The 17,502-nt window shown below is 34.3% G+C and overlaps 1 protein-coding gene across 5 annotated transcripts in view; it reads left to right on the top strand.

The window, feature by feature from the left end:
• The window catches only part of LOC107994726 (max-binding protein MNT), a 43,938-nt gene that overhangs the window by 5,460 nt on the left and 20,976 nt on the right, over nucleotides 1-17,502 (top strand). For 3 of the 5 annotated variants that reach the window (XM_017051756.3, XM_017051757.3, XM_062080856.1), the window contains exons 3-5: nucleotides 4,134-4,205; nucleotides 13,638-14,043; nucleotides 17,298-17,466. In XM_017051756.3, coding sequence (XP_016907245.2) covers nucleotides 4,134-4,205; nucleotides 13,638-14,043; nucleotides 17,298-17,466 — 647 coding nt within the window. Of the gene's footprint in view, nucleotides 1-3,700; nucleotides 3,841-4,133; nucleotides 4,206-5,126; nucleotides 6,936-13,637; nucleotides 14,044-17,297; nucleotides 17,467-17,502 lie in introns of those variants that run through there. The other 2 variants (XM_028665358.2, XM_062080845.1) reach the window with 2 other exon arrangements.

The raw sequence follows: 17,502 nt of genomic DNA, 5'->3' as shown, positions 1-17,502 counted from the left end.
TCTAACGAGCACAGTGATGCTTCAAACAACAGTGAAGATATGTTAGAGGTAGCTGGTTGATGCGATAATAATCGCAAAAGTGTCCGGTTGATCGCTGGAGGGATACCATTCTTGTATCCCTTTGATTCCCGCGTTTTCCCAGGTCAATGACTCAACCGGCCGATCCTGTAAAGCGAGTCTTAGCACACGCGAAAGAGTTCTTGACGGGCATGAAACGCGCGCTGACTGCACGCTACTATGCCATCGGTCTCTTTTTCTACGATTATATTAAGTTTGGCTAAGTCAAATGATTCATCGCAATAAAGTTTTGTGAAAAGATCGCGGAATCAGTTGACACAGTTGATTATAAGTTATACAGTTATTGCTGAAATAAACTGAAGTAAATGTGTGTATGGTTGTGTATGATTTACTATAATAAAAAAAATCCGGATTTTTAATCAAGATTATTTTCCGTATGAACTTTTTTAATTTTTAAGATATAAAAATTCTAAATTTATGAATGCAAATACATCATTTAAGTTTGATTTTGTGCGCATTTTTCTCATATATTGGATTTATCGCATATTGATTAAACGTTATCTTCCGAGGACGTTAAAGTCGAAGTTTTCGTGTTAATATCAATGCGTGAAAGTGTATCACGATTGACAAGCAAGCAGGCATACTGTTTACAAGTTTCAAGGAGATAGAAGGTTGAAAAGTCAAGAAAAGGTAAAGGAAGAGATAGAAGATAGGGAGGGGATGAGAAGGCGAGCGATTTAGTGACCGTATGCATTTTCCCCTCTAGTCGTCGATCTAACGTGAACCAGCCATCAGACGCGCACGTCTATATGTATGTACAGAGAGGCCACTAGACACGTATAAAGGCAAAGAGGCACAAGCAAAGAGTGGCGGAAGTTAGGTTTAGGTGGGAGCGCATGTAGAGAAGGGTACATGTTAACCTGTGTGGGGAACCGCGCTGGAAATGTTATGCTATGAGGCTATACTGGCGAAGAGAGAGATGGGAAGTGATGGTGGATTAGAGAAGTGGGGATACGCGATATCGCTTTTGGAGGGGTAACGATGGTGACCGTGGTGCTACGGTGACGATGGTAGGAACGAACCTGGATACGCTAAGGTATAGTGGGGAGTCAGACCCCCGGTCACTGACTCTAGAAACTACGACAGCTTTTGTGCTTCATTCACGAGCGCGCCACCTACTCGTGCACAGCAGTTTATGTTTGCCAGCGAACATCTTTTCTCTTTTCTTACCATTTTTATCTTTTCAGCTCTGCACTCGTTCCCCTCTTTTTCACTTCACTCAGAATTTCACCATTTATCTCTCTATCTTTCTTTCTCTTCTTTGGTTGCCGTTTTATATGTCGGTATCACCTTTTCTCTATCATCTCACTTGCGCGATACCTATATGGCTTTTTCCATCGTTATCGCGCACGCATCTGATTTATCGCGCGGTTCGTTACGATCAACAACAATTCTCGAGCATGCAGTGATGGTGCGCACGCTGCTGCACATAGTATATAGGAGTACGCAGTGGACACAGGCCATCGATGGCGAAGGTGGGAGTAGGGTGTAACGCGGAGGGGGATCGCGTAGGTAGCCACACGAGATGCATTGTATGCCCGCGGAAGGAAGGAAGGCAGGCATAAAAAAAATGCATGCGATACAGGTCAGATCGATCTTCTCGTTTCATACGTTCGTGCGCGTCGACGCACATCCAAATGAACGTGTCAAGTGAGTTGGCAAATGCAATTTAAATTTACTTGTCATGAAAAGAACGTTATTAATATATCGTTATTGAATAAAATATGAATAATTTTATCTGATGATTTAAACAAAGTTCATATGTATAGAATGTTTAAAATTGAAAATCATTTTATGTATCAAATATTTCATAGAAATAGAAATTTTTATTAAAGAATGAGATTAAAAAGAGAGAAAATTTACATATAAATATAAGCATATGTAATAATGATGCGTTATTGCGTTGGACTATTTTTCCCGTGGGTCATGATGAAACCTTAAAGGAAGGTGAATATACATATAGGAAGATCGATCCCTTGTTTTCACGGTCACGCCTCTATGCGCACAGTTGAAATGCGACAGGAGATGGGAAAAAGTACATTTGACGATAAATCTCGATTTTATCCTTACTGTATGATTTTTTTTCACAAGCGATATCACAAGCAAAAATTTTCGTTATCGGATAACTTAGTGATAAATGAGTTCAAACAAAATTTCTTGCAAAGATATGCGTGCAAATGATTTGTTAATAAAATGTCCGTTGTTTTTCTTAAAAAAATAATATTTTTTCTTTATTGTATAATAAAATGAAATGTTTTCTTTTTTGAATCAAATGATTAGTTTTTAAATGAATATTGTTTTATTTGATAATAAAATAGATTTATTTTCTATTAGAAAAGTTATGTTTGAAATTTATAAAAATTAGCAATTTAATTTTATAAATCAGAAGTTCATTAAAATAATGAATAACGAGTATTGGTCTTGCACACGAACTCAATCGTAATACGGATGATTTAAACATTGTAATTCGCTCCCTATCTCCGCGCATCCGGTCTGTTACCGCGTTGCGCGTGCTCACTGGTATGGTGGTGCGTAATATAACAGGCAATGCGCGTTAAACGATAATTTAAGTCTGTCTATCGTGTACTTGAATGATGCTTTACAATTCACGTTTACAACTTCATAGTGTATGTTGCATCGAGCTTATATTTAGTACTTTGGCTATGCTAAAAGCGTAAATTTTTTAAAACGATCCATGAATATAATAGAATTATTTAATTTCTACTTATTATTACATGTAATTGATTTAAATTCGATTTTTCGAATCTATTTGATATTCTTTTTTTTAATATATATATTTTTACAAAATAATACAAAATAAGATTAATGATTTTTTTAAGATTTTCAGTATATAAATATTATATAGATTGTTGTTTCATATATGTATATAAAGTTTATCAATATTAAGGTTGATATGGTACTGCTTAACTATTCCAGAATTCTAGGTGTGTGATCGACCACTACACCATTGCTAACCACTCCTACCGCACAGCATCAGTCAATGTGCATTGCTATTCTATAAACTGTTACAGAGGCGCTCGTAATCTATTGGTAGTTATATACTGTCGAGACTCACACTGACCAGATACGCGTAGATTAGCCATATATAAAAATGCGCACCATAGAGAAAGGAAAACAGAGCACGAAAATATGAGAGGATTGTGAGATAGAAAAATAGATAAGAAATATGAAAATAGTTTTTAGAAAAATTGGCAATCACATATTTATCACTGAAATACCACAAATGGGACAAAGACATTAATTCGATCACGAATCAAATATTGGAGCAAAACAAAGTAGGTTAGATTAGAAGAACGGATAAATAAGGGCAGATAAAGCGGAGCAGAACGCAGCAGTGCACTGTGTCGACGAACGAGCACGCGGGCAAATGAGTTGTACGAATGCGCATGCGCTTTGTCCCCGGCAAACCCCCACCATACATGTCCGGCCGCGTGGCGTCCTGATCAATTGCGACGTTGCCGAGTCTTTGGCTGACCCGGTGAAAGACGGAGGAAGAGAGATAAAGCGAGACGGTGCTCCCCGGCGTTTTCATTTCTCCCCACCACTCAACTTATCGTTACCGCTCACCCTGCCGACCTAGGGGAATATCCTTGCCTGTCCCTACCGTCGTAGCACGTGGAGACGCGCCTCTTTCAATTTTTCATACCTTATCGACCTGTGGATTCAACCGTCCATATGCCGCGGCAAGATGCCGTTTAAGAAAATCTAGGAAAGAATCAGGAATAGAAATATGCGATGAAGGTACAACGGAGTGACGTATAGCATTTATTTGCTTTGCATTAGTAGCTACTATTTTTCTGTTCGTTGTATGCTGTTACATTTATCATAATATTGCGTATAAAGAATAGGAAAGGAAACAATATTGAAAAATAAAATATATTTAAATCTCTAGAAATTTTATTTATATATTTTAATATATTTTAATTACTAAAGGAATTTATTTTGAAATTTTACAATAAAAATACTATTAACATTTTTTTCTTTTAAAAGAAAAAAAAATTAAAATTAATAATTTTTTTCGTTATATTTTTCAGGTGCCAAATTAAAAAGGGAACGTACAGAACAAGATGATTTATTTTGCGAAGAAAAAATGCTTATTATCGACGGTAAGTGTCAATAAAAAAATTTTAAATTTCGTACATACGTTTTTTTGCATAAAATAATAATATGAAATGATACGAGTGTACGATGATTTAGCGCAATTGGTCGTTTTTGTAGTCGAGAAGATTTTATTTAATTTTTAACTTTTATAAAATTCAGAACATATAATAACGTTTTTTTGCGCTACTTTGAATCGTATATATATACACGGTGCGCACAAATAAGTCGCGTACACCGTTTTAACTAACCAATCGATTGTCCTTCCTGTTACGGTGATCATGCATAATTCACTGAGTTCGAGTAGTTCCACGCAGTTGCCTTCGATTCCTAACCTGTCGATCGACGAGGATCCAGTTTCTCTACGTGACGAGGCACCGTGTCTGTCGTTCTTTAAATCAACCATTGCGGTGCCAACGAACACGGAAAAACACGGTGACGGTTACTGAACAGAGATAAAGGAGCTTGTATTGGAACATGCTACGAAGTCAAATGATTCAATCAAAATCTCGTTAACTCTCTCTATCCTTTTTTATATTTATAACTTTTTTTTAAGTCATCGAATGTATAATTTGTCGATCTAACGATTTTCTTTCGCTTCGATTACGTTTCGAAACGCACACGCGACTTCGCGGCGACCGTTTCAAGTTTCAACACGTCGCGGGATGTAAGTACAATATATACATATATTAAAGAGGGAGACAGACCGAGATAGACAGCGTGCCCTCGGGCGACAAGGACAGAGTGTCGCGGGTGACTGGAGGCAGTTCTCGTGCGAACGGAGATGTCACGGAAAGCGGTGGCGGAGGACCGAGAGGAGATTGGTCGGCATCGCTGCCGCCGTCGCCACTGGCGGCGTGCACGGGTCGACGAGGTGGGGTAAGGGAATAGGGGATCGTCATCCTCAGGTTGGAGGCGGTGGCACTTACGTTTAGACTTCAGTCGGCACCCGCGACTCACGCGGTTATGAGTTTCCTTCGTTTATCGATTTATCCACGCAATCGTCCGATCGGTACAAGTGATCAATCATTATTTCGTCCGATCAGTATACATTTATACGTCTTACTTATCGACCGATGATCGATTTATAAAATCATTCGATGACTACTACGCGACATTTCCACATCGATTGATATGTTATAGTTTTTTCTATTTCACTTGAAGAATACATCGTACAATATCGATTCGATTTGTGAAGTCATATATACAAGAAGTTAGACCGTCTGTTAGATACGCAAAAGGTCGCTGGTCGAGGTTACAGGCACACCGATATTCAAGACGCAGCATTATCATTTACGATTACACAAATCGATTGAGAGAACCACATTGCGATTTAGGATAGTGTCATATATGATCTACAATTTTGTAAATTTTTACATATTATCTCGAAAAATTGTTCTTGAAGATAAATCACGAAATTTATTTTATTATCACAATATTGCTTCGAAGACATTGAGATCCGTATGATCGATCAATAGAATTGAAGAATATATCCATTTCATGACATTTAAAATTCATAAAGCGAATCTTCAGAACGTTTAAAAAAAAGGAATATTTTCATATTGGAATTGTGCATGTCAAGTTTTGAATATATCGAGATCGAATGCACAAGAGGACTTGTCAGAAGCAACATCACGCACAAAGTATCGGGAGTGTTTCGAAAGTTCTAATTTTTTCCTGCCGGTATAAACAGCGACATCGTCGTGTTCACTTGTCGTAACCGTTTCCCCTCTCTGTGTGAAACTGTGACGCAGCCCTCTCTCCTTTCCACGCGCTTCGCATTCCCGGTCGTTTCCACTTCTTTTCGACGGACCACTTGGTTCGACGTGTCCTGGACGACAATTTTATCGGTCATCGAAAGGCTATGCGTCCACAACGATTCGACCGTCAGCCAACGACGTCTTTATCTACCTCGTGCACACGAACGATGTTTCTTGAGTTTTTCGACGAGAAGACGCGTGTCCCTTAAGGAGAAGCTCAACGACGTGTAATCGTGTGCATACTGATCGAAGTTCCTATCGAAGAAAGTTCCCAAGTCCTTTATATTGGAAAACTATCGTTATAATTACGCCATACTGTACTTCTTTTCGTTCGATCGTCACACACGATATCTAGTTTCTTGGTTATAAGCAGACGAGAAGATATCGATAGAAGGAAACACGATCTTGCCATTGTCCCGATCGCAAATTCATGGGTTTTATGAAGCGTCATCGACAATCTGGGATTATAGAGTAGAAGATTGCCGGAGAGAATAGCAAATGGATATAGAAATCGTTCTTTAGACGTGTTGAGAAAGGAGACTTGGAAAAAAGAAAGAAAGAATATCGAGTGTGTGTATATATATCAGTATATGTATATCTGTAACGGCTAGTACAAGCGTGTGCTCGTTTTTTTTCTTCCTTTTCTTCTTTTTTCGTTCCCTCGACGCGTGTTCGTACGACAGAGAGCAACGTGTGTGTGATCGCGAGTGATCGTCAAGAACATGGGAGTTCTGTTGGTATCGGATGGCACAGCGGCGGTTCAACCTCGTATGAATTTGAACACTGTTAAAGCTGCGGGAGCGCAGCGTGCGATCGACGTTGGTAACGAGACGAATAACAATGTAAACGGCCTGAGAGACGCGAATAGTCCGATGCCGACGCAGGTCGTCGGTATAATCAACGTGGTCAACGACGAGCCGGTGCGCAGCTGGATGCCACCTCCACCTAAGAAAAAATGGATACGACATTATCTGCTCGGTGAGCCAATCTTTTTCTATGATTTTTTTCCTGTGTGTCTTTCATCTCGGTTTGAACGCCTCGGATTTTTAGTTTTTATGAAATGTCGTTCGTATAAAGATTAATATATATTATCTATTTAGATACGAGTGGTATCGGAATGATTATAATTGTACGAAGAGTATCAATTTACACATATTATTAGATAGTTCAGTAAGTAAAATGTTATGTGAAGAATATTCTGTAGTCATCGTATGAATTTTATTTATAAGGAAATGAAAAATATATGTCATTGATCAAGTGATTTTTTTTTACTTTTATTTCAAAAAATTGAACATTATGGAATAATTTAATACAATTTATTTAATATATCTGATGTTGTACGACTATCGTTTGATACAATTGTTAAATCTATTCTGAAAAGTATTATTATTGAATAAAAATAATAAGAAAAAAAAAGTGTTGTTATTAGCTAATAGAAAAATATATTCGAATATTATTAGAAGAATAAAAAAAAAAATTATTCGCGCTTCAAAACGAAGTTCAGTTTAATTGTACACAATGATATTTGTTTGATAGAATAATATAAACTTAAAATGAAAAAGGAACTATGATCGATCCTGAGTTTCCCGCGTTTGAGTTAGCAATTTGAAATTAATCCAGGAAATGGAGTTTATAGAAATTTTGTTGAGCTATAACAATAATCAAACAGACGTCGAAATAAAAATTATAATTAATAAATTATAATTATTTCTACATATATATATTTCTAAATATATACGAAATATATTTCATCCTTTATTTTTACAGATAATTATATTTAATTATGAATTCCATCTTATACGAATGATCCATCTCTACAATATTCTCAAATCATTACTCGAGACTTAAAATTCAATTTTATTAATATTTCTAATTCATTTTATATTTTTCATTATATATTATTTTATTCATCTTGGATCGTTTTTTGTCGAATGGACAATTTTTTATTCAATTATCTGGATTCATGAGGAACGATCAAACAGTTTGCATCCACGTTACTTCAATATTGAAAACGCGATAAAGCCTCGATCCGACGATAACTGTGTTTCAAACGTCTTTTATCGATCAATTACTTGGGCAAATATCCTGTAATTGGAGAATGTCGTGCAGATAATGAACAGAAAGGGAAACTCGTGATTTACGCAATTAAACATGTGTTGGCTAGTTACAGAGGAACTTGATTTTTGCATCATGTTTCCGTATTTATGGATGAATGAATGCGATAGAAGAAGCTCATTAAGTGACGATCGTAGATTTGTATCGTGTGATTGTGATGATTTACAAATTTCTTTTTTTGTGACTAGTTTTGGAATTAATGGAATAGGAATTATTATAAGAACCAGCTCTGATTTTTCTTACCTTATTTCAATTTGTTTTTTTCTATTAACTCTTAGACATTATACTATAAAAATTTAATTTTTTAATATATAATCAAACAAGTCTTTTTTATATATATCACAATATATTACATTTATATATATATTATATTTATAAATGGAAATGATATATATACTGTTATACATATTTCTTTCCTTTCTTTCAATTTAACTGAAATCAAAGTTTTCGATATTTTAATTTATTTTATAAAATTTAAGAAAAATGAGCAAAATTTATCAAACTTCCGTTATTTATTATATCTTCATCGAGACACGAATAATTATTATTTCGATTGAAAAAAAATTGAAAAATTAAAAAAATATTTATTTAAAAAATCGACGTTATTCCATAGTACAAAGGATAAAAGATTTCCGTTCGCGATTTCAATTCGCACATTCGATCCGCTCGTTCGATTTGCAAAATTGCTACGGTGTGCACGGGTGTGCTTCTAATTTTAAAGCCGACTCGGTTTGGCGTGACATCAAGGCAATTATACGCGTGTGCATTCGGCACACACCGTACGTTACCGGTCCCCTCGCGATACCACCGATTTCCTATTCCATCTTGCCCACGGGTGTCCGCTTTACTCTTAGTCGTTATCTCGCCGGCACGTGGTCGCTCGCGACGCCGTATCGCGGCCGTGACACTGCACTTAACCATCAACTAGCAGTCGTAACAATTCCCTGCGGTTACAGTTTTCAACGGTGGCGGCAAGAGCGCGACGAGCAACCGGGTCGACAGGCATACCCACTCATGGCGAAATATATATCGCACTTTTTATCGATCACATCATTACGACCGTTTGTATGTACGCGTTTATGTTACCCGATGTCGTTCATTTGTACACGCGTGCAAATCGATGTAATATACGCGATTAATATTTTTAGTAGAATATGATCCAGAAGTAGGCTATTGAAGAGTAGGATGTTCTTCTTTATCGACGTCATTCAACGATAGGGAATATTATGAAATATTATGAAATTCTCATAGTATTCATGAAAATGAATCTTTAAATATGAATCTTTGAGAAATTTGAATTTAAAATATAATCTTTCTATATATTATTCTTTCTATATATTCTATATATATATGTTAAAACAGGTGAAAAAATACAATAAATTAAGTTATACAATAATTTTATCAAAGATTTTGGTGCTAGTGACATTAAACTAGTATTTTTCCAGAACGGCTTTTGATTGGTGATTTTTGAACTTGGTTTATAACTATTTTTTCAAAACCTTTAAGTTATTTTTATGATCTATACGAATCATACGATTGTAAAATTTCGTATGTTCAATTCTTTTATCTATGCTTATGCGATTTAATAAAATTTTATTTCGTTTGATGTAATAGCAAAAATTTGCAACTCGTTCTCGATCCATAATAATATAAAATATCCTACAACTACGAAAAAATGACTCCATATTAAAGAAATTAACATTAAATTAACAGCCTATAATCAAGAACTTTGTTGTAGTTCTTATAAAGATATTCGATTAGGATAGGTAATTCTAGTGACTTTTTTTTATTGGCAGTTGAAGCTGCTCCCGTTAGAAAAGGTTTCGTTTAACGAAAGACACCGTTAAAAGGAGCCATGTCTTTTTTTCTTGAGCATCGAGGATGCTTCGACTTTAAAGTGGTTACGCACGCACAGCCTATAAATATTCTTTAGCTGGACGTTGGGTTCTCGCGTTACAGCAGGACCACTGATTGAGCTAGCAGGGATAGATTGGCTAAAACTTTAAATACGATTGATTCTGACCGTGAACCATCGATTTGGAAGTTTACTTTTGTAAGAAAATTTTCTTGAGAGATCGATCGGATCTCATTCTACTTGTATCGAAATATTCGCAATAAAATTTATGAAAGGAACGATAATTGGGAAAAATCTTAATTGTTTATAGATCATTAAAATTGGGAATTATTGAAAAATATAATTACTTTTTTATCTTTATTATTTAAATAGAAAAAATTAATTTTCTACTCGTTTTCGATTCGAAAAAGAAACAAATCTCGAATCGTGGATATTCAATCGGTCCAGAAGGATTTCGTCAGGCGAAACGTCGCATCGTATTATCACGTGAAGTGGACTTCACTTTTGATGTCGGACGTAAATAGGCGTGTTTACATTTACATCTAGTTACTTTGACCTCGAACCGTAAAGGCTGATTTCATGCCGATTTCGCAGATAAAAGAACAGTCACGTTCTTTCGTCTCTGACCATTTTAGCTCATCGCGGGGAATTACCATTCGAACGTCCGTCTAGACGGGCAGGCTCGTCTCTATAGTCTTTAATCTTAGCCTGCAGTTCCTCTCTTCCAAAGGATTTTGTTGGAAGATATGCTCAATAAGAGCCATTCGTGGTTTTAATATCTGTGAAAAATATCGATTATAGATTCAAGTCTTCTTTATTTCTTTATATCGTTTCTTCTTTTCCTGAATATTTCCTCTCCCTTTTCCCCTCCCCGATATCTTTGCAAATTTGTTTCATAAATAAAATAAATTAGAATTTTAAATGCAATTTTATAAATTTTATTTATTATTCAATTATGAAAATTTCTCCCTTTGCAATTTTACATATATAAGAGAGATTATATATTGTAGGGGAGAATAATGACTATTTATTGAGAATAAATTTTAAATCATTTCTCTTTCTTATCATAATAATCGTATTTTACAATAAAATATATACTAAATCTATTTATCTATGTTATTAAACATTATTAAATAATTTGGATGCGCAATTGTATTTTAAATTGTTTCCCTGAAAGTTTATTTGCAATTTAAAGATTGAAATTATGTTTATAATTTTATCGAGAAGTTTAAAGCGCGTGCGTATGAATATATCAATACATTCTTTCTTTTCAGCAACCGTAAAAGAAACTTTTTGCATTGTAAGGGCTCACATTGGCTGAATAATTCAATCCACGATCGACAAACGCAATTTTCTTACTTCCACACGATGAATAAATAATATTTAATTTAATAAAACATGTGTCAACGGTTTAATGGATAAGGAAAAGGCTTTCTCCATTTTTACGCGTGTAACTTGAAAATTCGAAATTCTTCAGATATTCTTAATAGCTTCTTTTCAAGTACAAACTTTTTTACTACCGTTTTCTTTTTATAGTTCTCCTTAGTAACAAGCTTCTCCGAGTTATACTAGGTGATTCAGTCGATGTAAAGTTCGTCTCGTTTACGCGATTCCAGGATAAAAAAGGAGAGGTCTGTATCTCATTATTTAACAAATAACTCTTGGCAATTAATTCCGATATAATTTGATATAATTTATTCTTACGTCTTTAATTGTGGGCAAACGAGCTAAGAATTTGGAAAATTTTTCGCGAAATGAAAGGAAAGGAAGGAATGTTATTTGGTAAATTTTCTAGAAATTTTCAATACGATTTTATTTGAACAATTTGTTCGAGTTTGATCTTACAATTTCTGGATAAAATTCGAGAGACAGACATTTCCTTTTATCTTGTAACAAAAAAAAAAAAATGAGAGAGATAAATGTTTGAAATAAAGGCAGATACGAGTGAAGATTGAATGCAAAATTTGGTGGAAAGATTTAACCTGTCGAACCTTGCGTCAACCTTCTTACGCAAGACCAGACTTCCTGTCCCTGTTTACAGAAATTTATCACGCGAAGTAGGCCATTCGATAAAGGCCGACGTATAATCACAAAATTATATTCAATATTGGTAATAACATATTGCAACCGTGCTCTACGTTATAGTTTCGTATATTATATATTTTTATGAAGATAGAGAAATTTATTAGAAAGATCAAATTATTGGAATTTTTTTTGTCTAGACTATAACGCAAGTTTTACAAATAATTACAACTTTTCGTATCTTTTTTTTTTTTAATATATCATTGTTTCGATTTCTTAAAGAAAATATTTTGTCACAAATAATAATAACAAATAAAAAGAATATAATTTTAACGAAATTAAATACCGATAAATTGCAATAATAATAAATATTAGGGAATGTCAAAATATTATTGTGAACGAGGAAGCATCAAAGAGAGATCATTTTTATCGCTAGCCAGTGTGGCGGCAAGAAACTCTCGTTTCTTAGAGATCGCGTAGTCGCGTTTCAAGGCACGTTTTAACGTTACTCGTCGAAGGCGGCGTTGCAGGCGTGCGCCGAGTGCAAGGTATATCGTGGTTGCTTTCTTGCTTCTTGTTCTCGTGCTGCGTACACGCCGTCTTTAAGCCCGGAATAGATTTAGGAAGCGTCGAGCTATGCGACGAACCTTTGCCAAGTCTCTTGGTACATGAATGAGTTAGTTGCATGTGCGTACACGTGCTGCGCTAATTTATAGCATCGCGACGAATGGAGCCGGCCCTTCGAGCACGAAAATTGTGAGATCCTGTAGGAACGTTGTAGCGAAACCTTTCGGTCGTTCGTGAACCACTAATTTTATACCCCTTTTTTCCCCCCAATTATTAGTCCATTGGTATTATCGTTCGATAAAGAGATTCTTTTTAATCTATTAATTTCAATTTTAGTTAGAATTAGTTACTTTTTTTAATTACAAAAAAAGAATTATTAACAATGTCGTGTTAATAGTAGATTAAGTAAGAAAAATCTTTTGAAACGGCTCAATATCAGCCGTGTTAAGGTTATAAAGGTAGAATATCGAGTTGTTCGCGGTGACACATATCGAAGCCATCGCCACTCCAGAATGTATTCGCTAATCTTAGGCGAGGAAACGCAGTCATTCAGGTTCGGGTATAGAATAGAATGGGGAGAGAGAACTTAGAACGCGAGGAATTGCTGTGCCTCCGTGAATGCTATCCAGAATGAAAGTTGATCGGCTCGGGGGAATTATCCCTGTTAGATCTTTTGTCCTTTCGAAAAGGTATTTACCTGAGAATTTGTTCGCGGCGAACCGCTAACTGTGCTCATCATTGCAGCGCCCCTGAAAGAAACCTTCCTCTCTATGATTTAAAGCACCATTTTGGGATGATTTATAGATGGCCTAGGCCATCATTTCTTTGAAAAGAATCATTTTTAACAAGATTCCACTCCTAATCCCAATCGACTTTCTTTTCCTTCCCCCGTCGTTAGCGCGCCATTGTTTCAATTATTTTTCTATTTGTACGACTTGTGCGAGCAAAATTTTATTATTCACCTCATAAACGCCTTTTCTATTATAATAAATACAATTTTATTGGGATATATAATTTTCTTTTCTTATCCTCTTTTCATCTTCTCAGGTAACGAAGAAAGATGTTTCTTATTTCAGAATCAAACGATCCTCTGAGGAAAGGTTGATTTTGTTATTTTTTAGAGGAGGAGCCGTTGGAAAATAATAGGACGAACGGAAATCACACGGCGAGCGCCCGAGGTAGCCCCGTGATCTCAAACACGCGAGTAACGCCACCCTCGGCGAGCGCGAACTCGGCTCATCTGACCGCCCTGCACTCCGCGTCGCACCACCACCTATCTCATCACCAGCAACAGCAGCAGCAACCGGCGCAGCAGCAGCAGCAACTGCAACACCAGCAGCAGCACCAGCAGCAGCAACACCAGCAGCAGCAGCAGCAACATCACCATCATCATCACCATCACAACAATCACAACAGTACCCATAATCCTTACGTGGAAAATCATAATTCGAATCACGCGCAACAGAATGCTGGCAATCTCGTCGTCGACGTTGAACCGAGCCACGACAATAAGAAACATCGAAATGGGTAAGAATGTTGGAATTATTTTTTATTCATGCTTTCTCCTCATCATTCTTGTAATCGATTCGATGTAGTCGCTTTAAGTAGCCTCGTTTATGCGATAGAATAAGAATAAGTCGTTAGGTAAAATAATATAGGATAAATCGCTAGGATAATGCGTAATTTGGATTTCAACCTTTTAAGCTTTGAACTTAAGCTTCGTTCTACGATTTTTTATTGCGTACAGTTTTATTGCGATTGATTGAAAATTGTTTGTATTCGAGTTAAAAGATGAGCATGTTGAAAGAATAATAAAAATTTTCCTCTGGTATTTTTTAAATTATTCGTAAGTACTATGAGATAATAGTCAGAATTTAAAGGGTTGAAATGTTAAATTCATACAATTTGGGATAATGTGCAGGACTGCTTTTTTATGTATATTTTTTTGTGTGCATTTTTGAATCTCTCAGTGTATTTTCAGTTACTATAAAATAAATTTAGCATAGTTTAGTTTAAGTTTATACATAATTAAGATGAGATCGTTCAGTGTGAAAATCGTCAATATTATGTGAAAATTTTTTTGTATTTTTTGTTATTTTTTTAATTTTTTTTTACTGATTACTATAAATATAATAAAATATAATTCAGTGAAAAATTCATTTTTTCAATTTGCTTTTTATCTATTATATATTAAATAAAAAGAAAAAACTTCGATTTGATTTTTATTACTTCGAAAAAGTAGATTGAAATTTAATTGATATAATAAAGAATAGAAAGGAGATAAGCAAATGATGCAAAGGAATATAGAAATGAAATGAAATAATTTGGGATTATTCACTGATTTAGCGAATAGAATCACTGAACAAATTAGTCTCAAAGTGCCTCGTAATAAGTTTAAGAATAAAGTTACTATGCTGCGATTGTAAATGATGTATACGAAAAAACTTCTTAAAATCCAATTATAATTATCCATAGAATACTTCATTTTCTAGAGAATGAGAGTTGATTCGAGTTAAACAACTCATAAAATGAATTACCTTTTTGTCCCTGCCTCTTGTATCCAGCCATATCATATCGTATTAAAAGTCATAGAAAATTTGCATCAAATGATCTACATATATGTGTGCAAGTAATAATAAATTTATTATATATTTTATACATATAATAAAACATTAAAACGTTAAGAAATTAAAGAAAAAAAAAGAAAATAAATAAATAAAATGACCTTCGTCTTTCAATTTGAAAATTATATTAAAGAATATTCTTGTTATTTTACATCAATAAAACTCTATATTATATATAACCCATAATTTATATTAATATTAATAAAATGAAACATTTTTTTTTTTACAACGAAATAAACATCTATCCAACAAAATTGAAAAAAAAAAATAGTTTTAAATTAAAATGCATTATATGATCATTTAAATTGAGCAGGATTGAATATAAAATTTAATTTAAGTTCATACCAATATTTTGTTTATTTATAGTGACTTTATTTGCTAAATTAGAATATTATATATACCTGTATATATCTGTATATACCTGTTTCGTTAATTAGCCGCGTATCGATAAATTATCTAGGAGAATCCAAGTATATCTACTCGATTAAGATATTGTCTTGAAAGAAATAGAATTGATTAAGGAAACACATTTGGTGTTTGCATAGCGAAATTCCGATCAATTAACGAAGCACTACTGTATACATATATGTACTTCTCAAGAATTTCATTTCTATAGACTCTCAACTAACGATCGATATCAGTCGATACTGGTAAAACAAAAAGAAATAAACGAACAAATATCATTTCTATCTCCTTGTTACTCATCATTATTTCTAGCTATACAAATTTCTTCTCGAGCTCTTCTCCCCTCTCCTTTACCCCCACTCCCTCGCAACCGACTCGCCTGACCTTACCAAGCAGCATTGACATTATTTTCTCTGTTGTCGTCGTGTCGCTCTCTTTCGGCATTTCTTTCCACTTACGTTTCCACGATGTCGCCGTCTCTACTTCCTCCTCAACGTTTTTCCGTCTTCCTTCTGCCTGCCGATATGTCAGCCTGTTGCTTCGTGCGCTCTCCCTCTCCGTCTTCTTCGTCCTCTCTTTTCTCGATGCACAGGCATCAGCGTCGAGGCAAGAGAGTCTCCGCTACCCATTCACGCGGTGCACGTGTCCAGGGTGAATGGCACGTGCACGTCGCGTTACCGTGAGACCGAGACGCGTATATTTATATAATACTAACGTTGTCGGCACGATTATCGCGTATGGCTAACTACTTACACGCCCGTGCGTGCTCGTACTAGAGATTATTGTAATTTGTCTCCCATCTTTTGATTAAAAATCCGATTTGGATAACTTCGAAGATGATTTAGTTCAACGATTTAATCGGGATATATTTCAGTTGCGCGAGAATTTTTGTTTTTTCTCTTTTTATTTATTGATCAGAGATTTTTTTATTTTTATTATTCTCGTCTGTTTAATTTGTGGATATTAATTTAATTATTCTTTAATTATTCTCTCTGTTATTGGATCGTACTTCTTATTTTTTTGGTTATTGTTTTTTTTTTTGTTATTTATTTTTATTGAATATAGATTTATAGGTTATAATCGATATAACTTTGATGAGTTGTTTTCTAAGGCAAAAATTATCAAAATAGCTTGAAATTTAAATTAATTGAAGTCAATTAATATATTTCTTAATTTTGTTTTTTATTAATTAATAAAAAGTTATGAAAATATAAGTAAAGAATGAAAATTTAATTATTAAAGAAAGAAAACATTAAATGATAGTGTTCAAATAATTCTTTTATTTTTCAAAAAGTCCAATCTTTTATTACCATTATAATATATCTTGATCGTATATATCTTTAAAGTTTTCTATTTAAATTGTATAAAATTTTAAATAATTATAAAAAATTTAAAATAAAATTTTAATAAAAATAATAAAAAAAAAAAACTAAGTAAAAAACTTATTATTAAGCATTATACATATATAAAATTCAGATTATATTCAACAAGATATCCATGCCAACATTTTGAAAATATGGGACAGATTAGAATACGTATGACTATAATTTCTAATTTATATAGAATCATAAATATATTAAAATTGTATATTTTGACATTTCAATATGATATAATAAATATCGCTTGTGAAATTACTATGAAATAGTTTTTAGATTATTAAAATTAATCTGTTGACAGTTAGATAATTTGAAATAAATGCAACTGTAATTGCAAAATATCGCGTGTCTACATATATCCGTTTCTCTATTCTAGACCGTGCGTAATCCGTTCTGGCACCAGAGAAGTGCATAACAAATTGGAGAAAAATCGAAGGGCACACCTGAAAGAATGCTTCGAATTGTTGAAGAGACAACTTCCTTCACAAGAAGAGAAAAAATCGTCGAATCTTTCGATTCTTCATGCTGCGATCAGGCATATACATGTAAGTTAATTCTTGTATTTTTAATAACATCGATAA

The sequence above is a fragment of the Apis cerana genome, linkage group LG1 (genome assembly GCF_029169275.1).
Source record: "Apis cerana isolate GH-2021 linkage group LG1, AcerK_1.0, whole genome shotgun sequence".
NCBI lineage: Eukaryota > Metazoa > Arthropoda > Insecta > Hymenoptera > Apidae > Apis > Apis cerana.
This window is presented reverse-complemented; position numbering and strand designations above follow the sequence as displayed.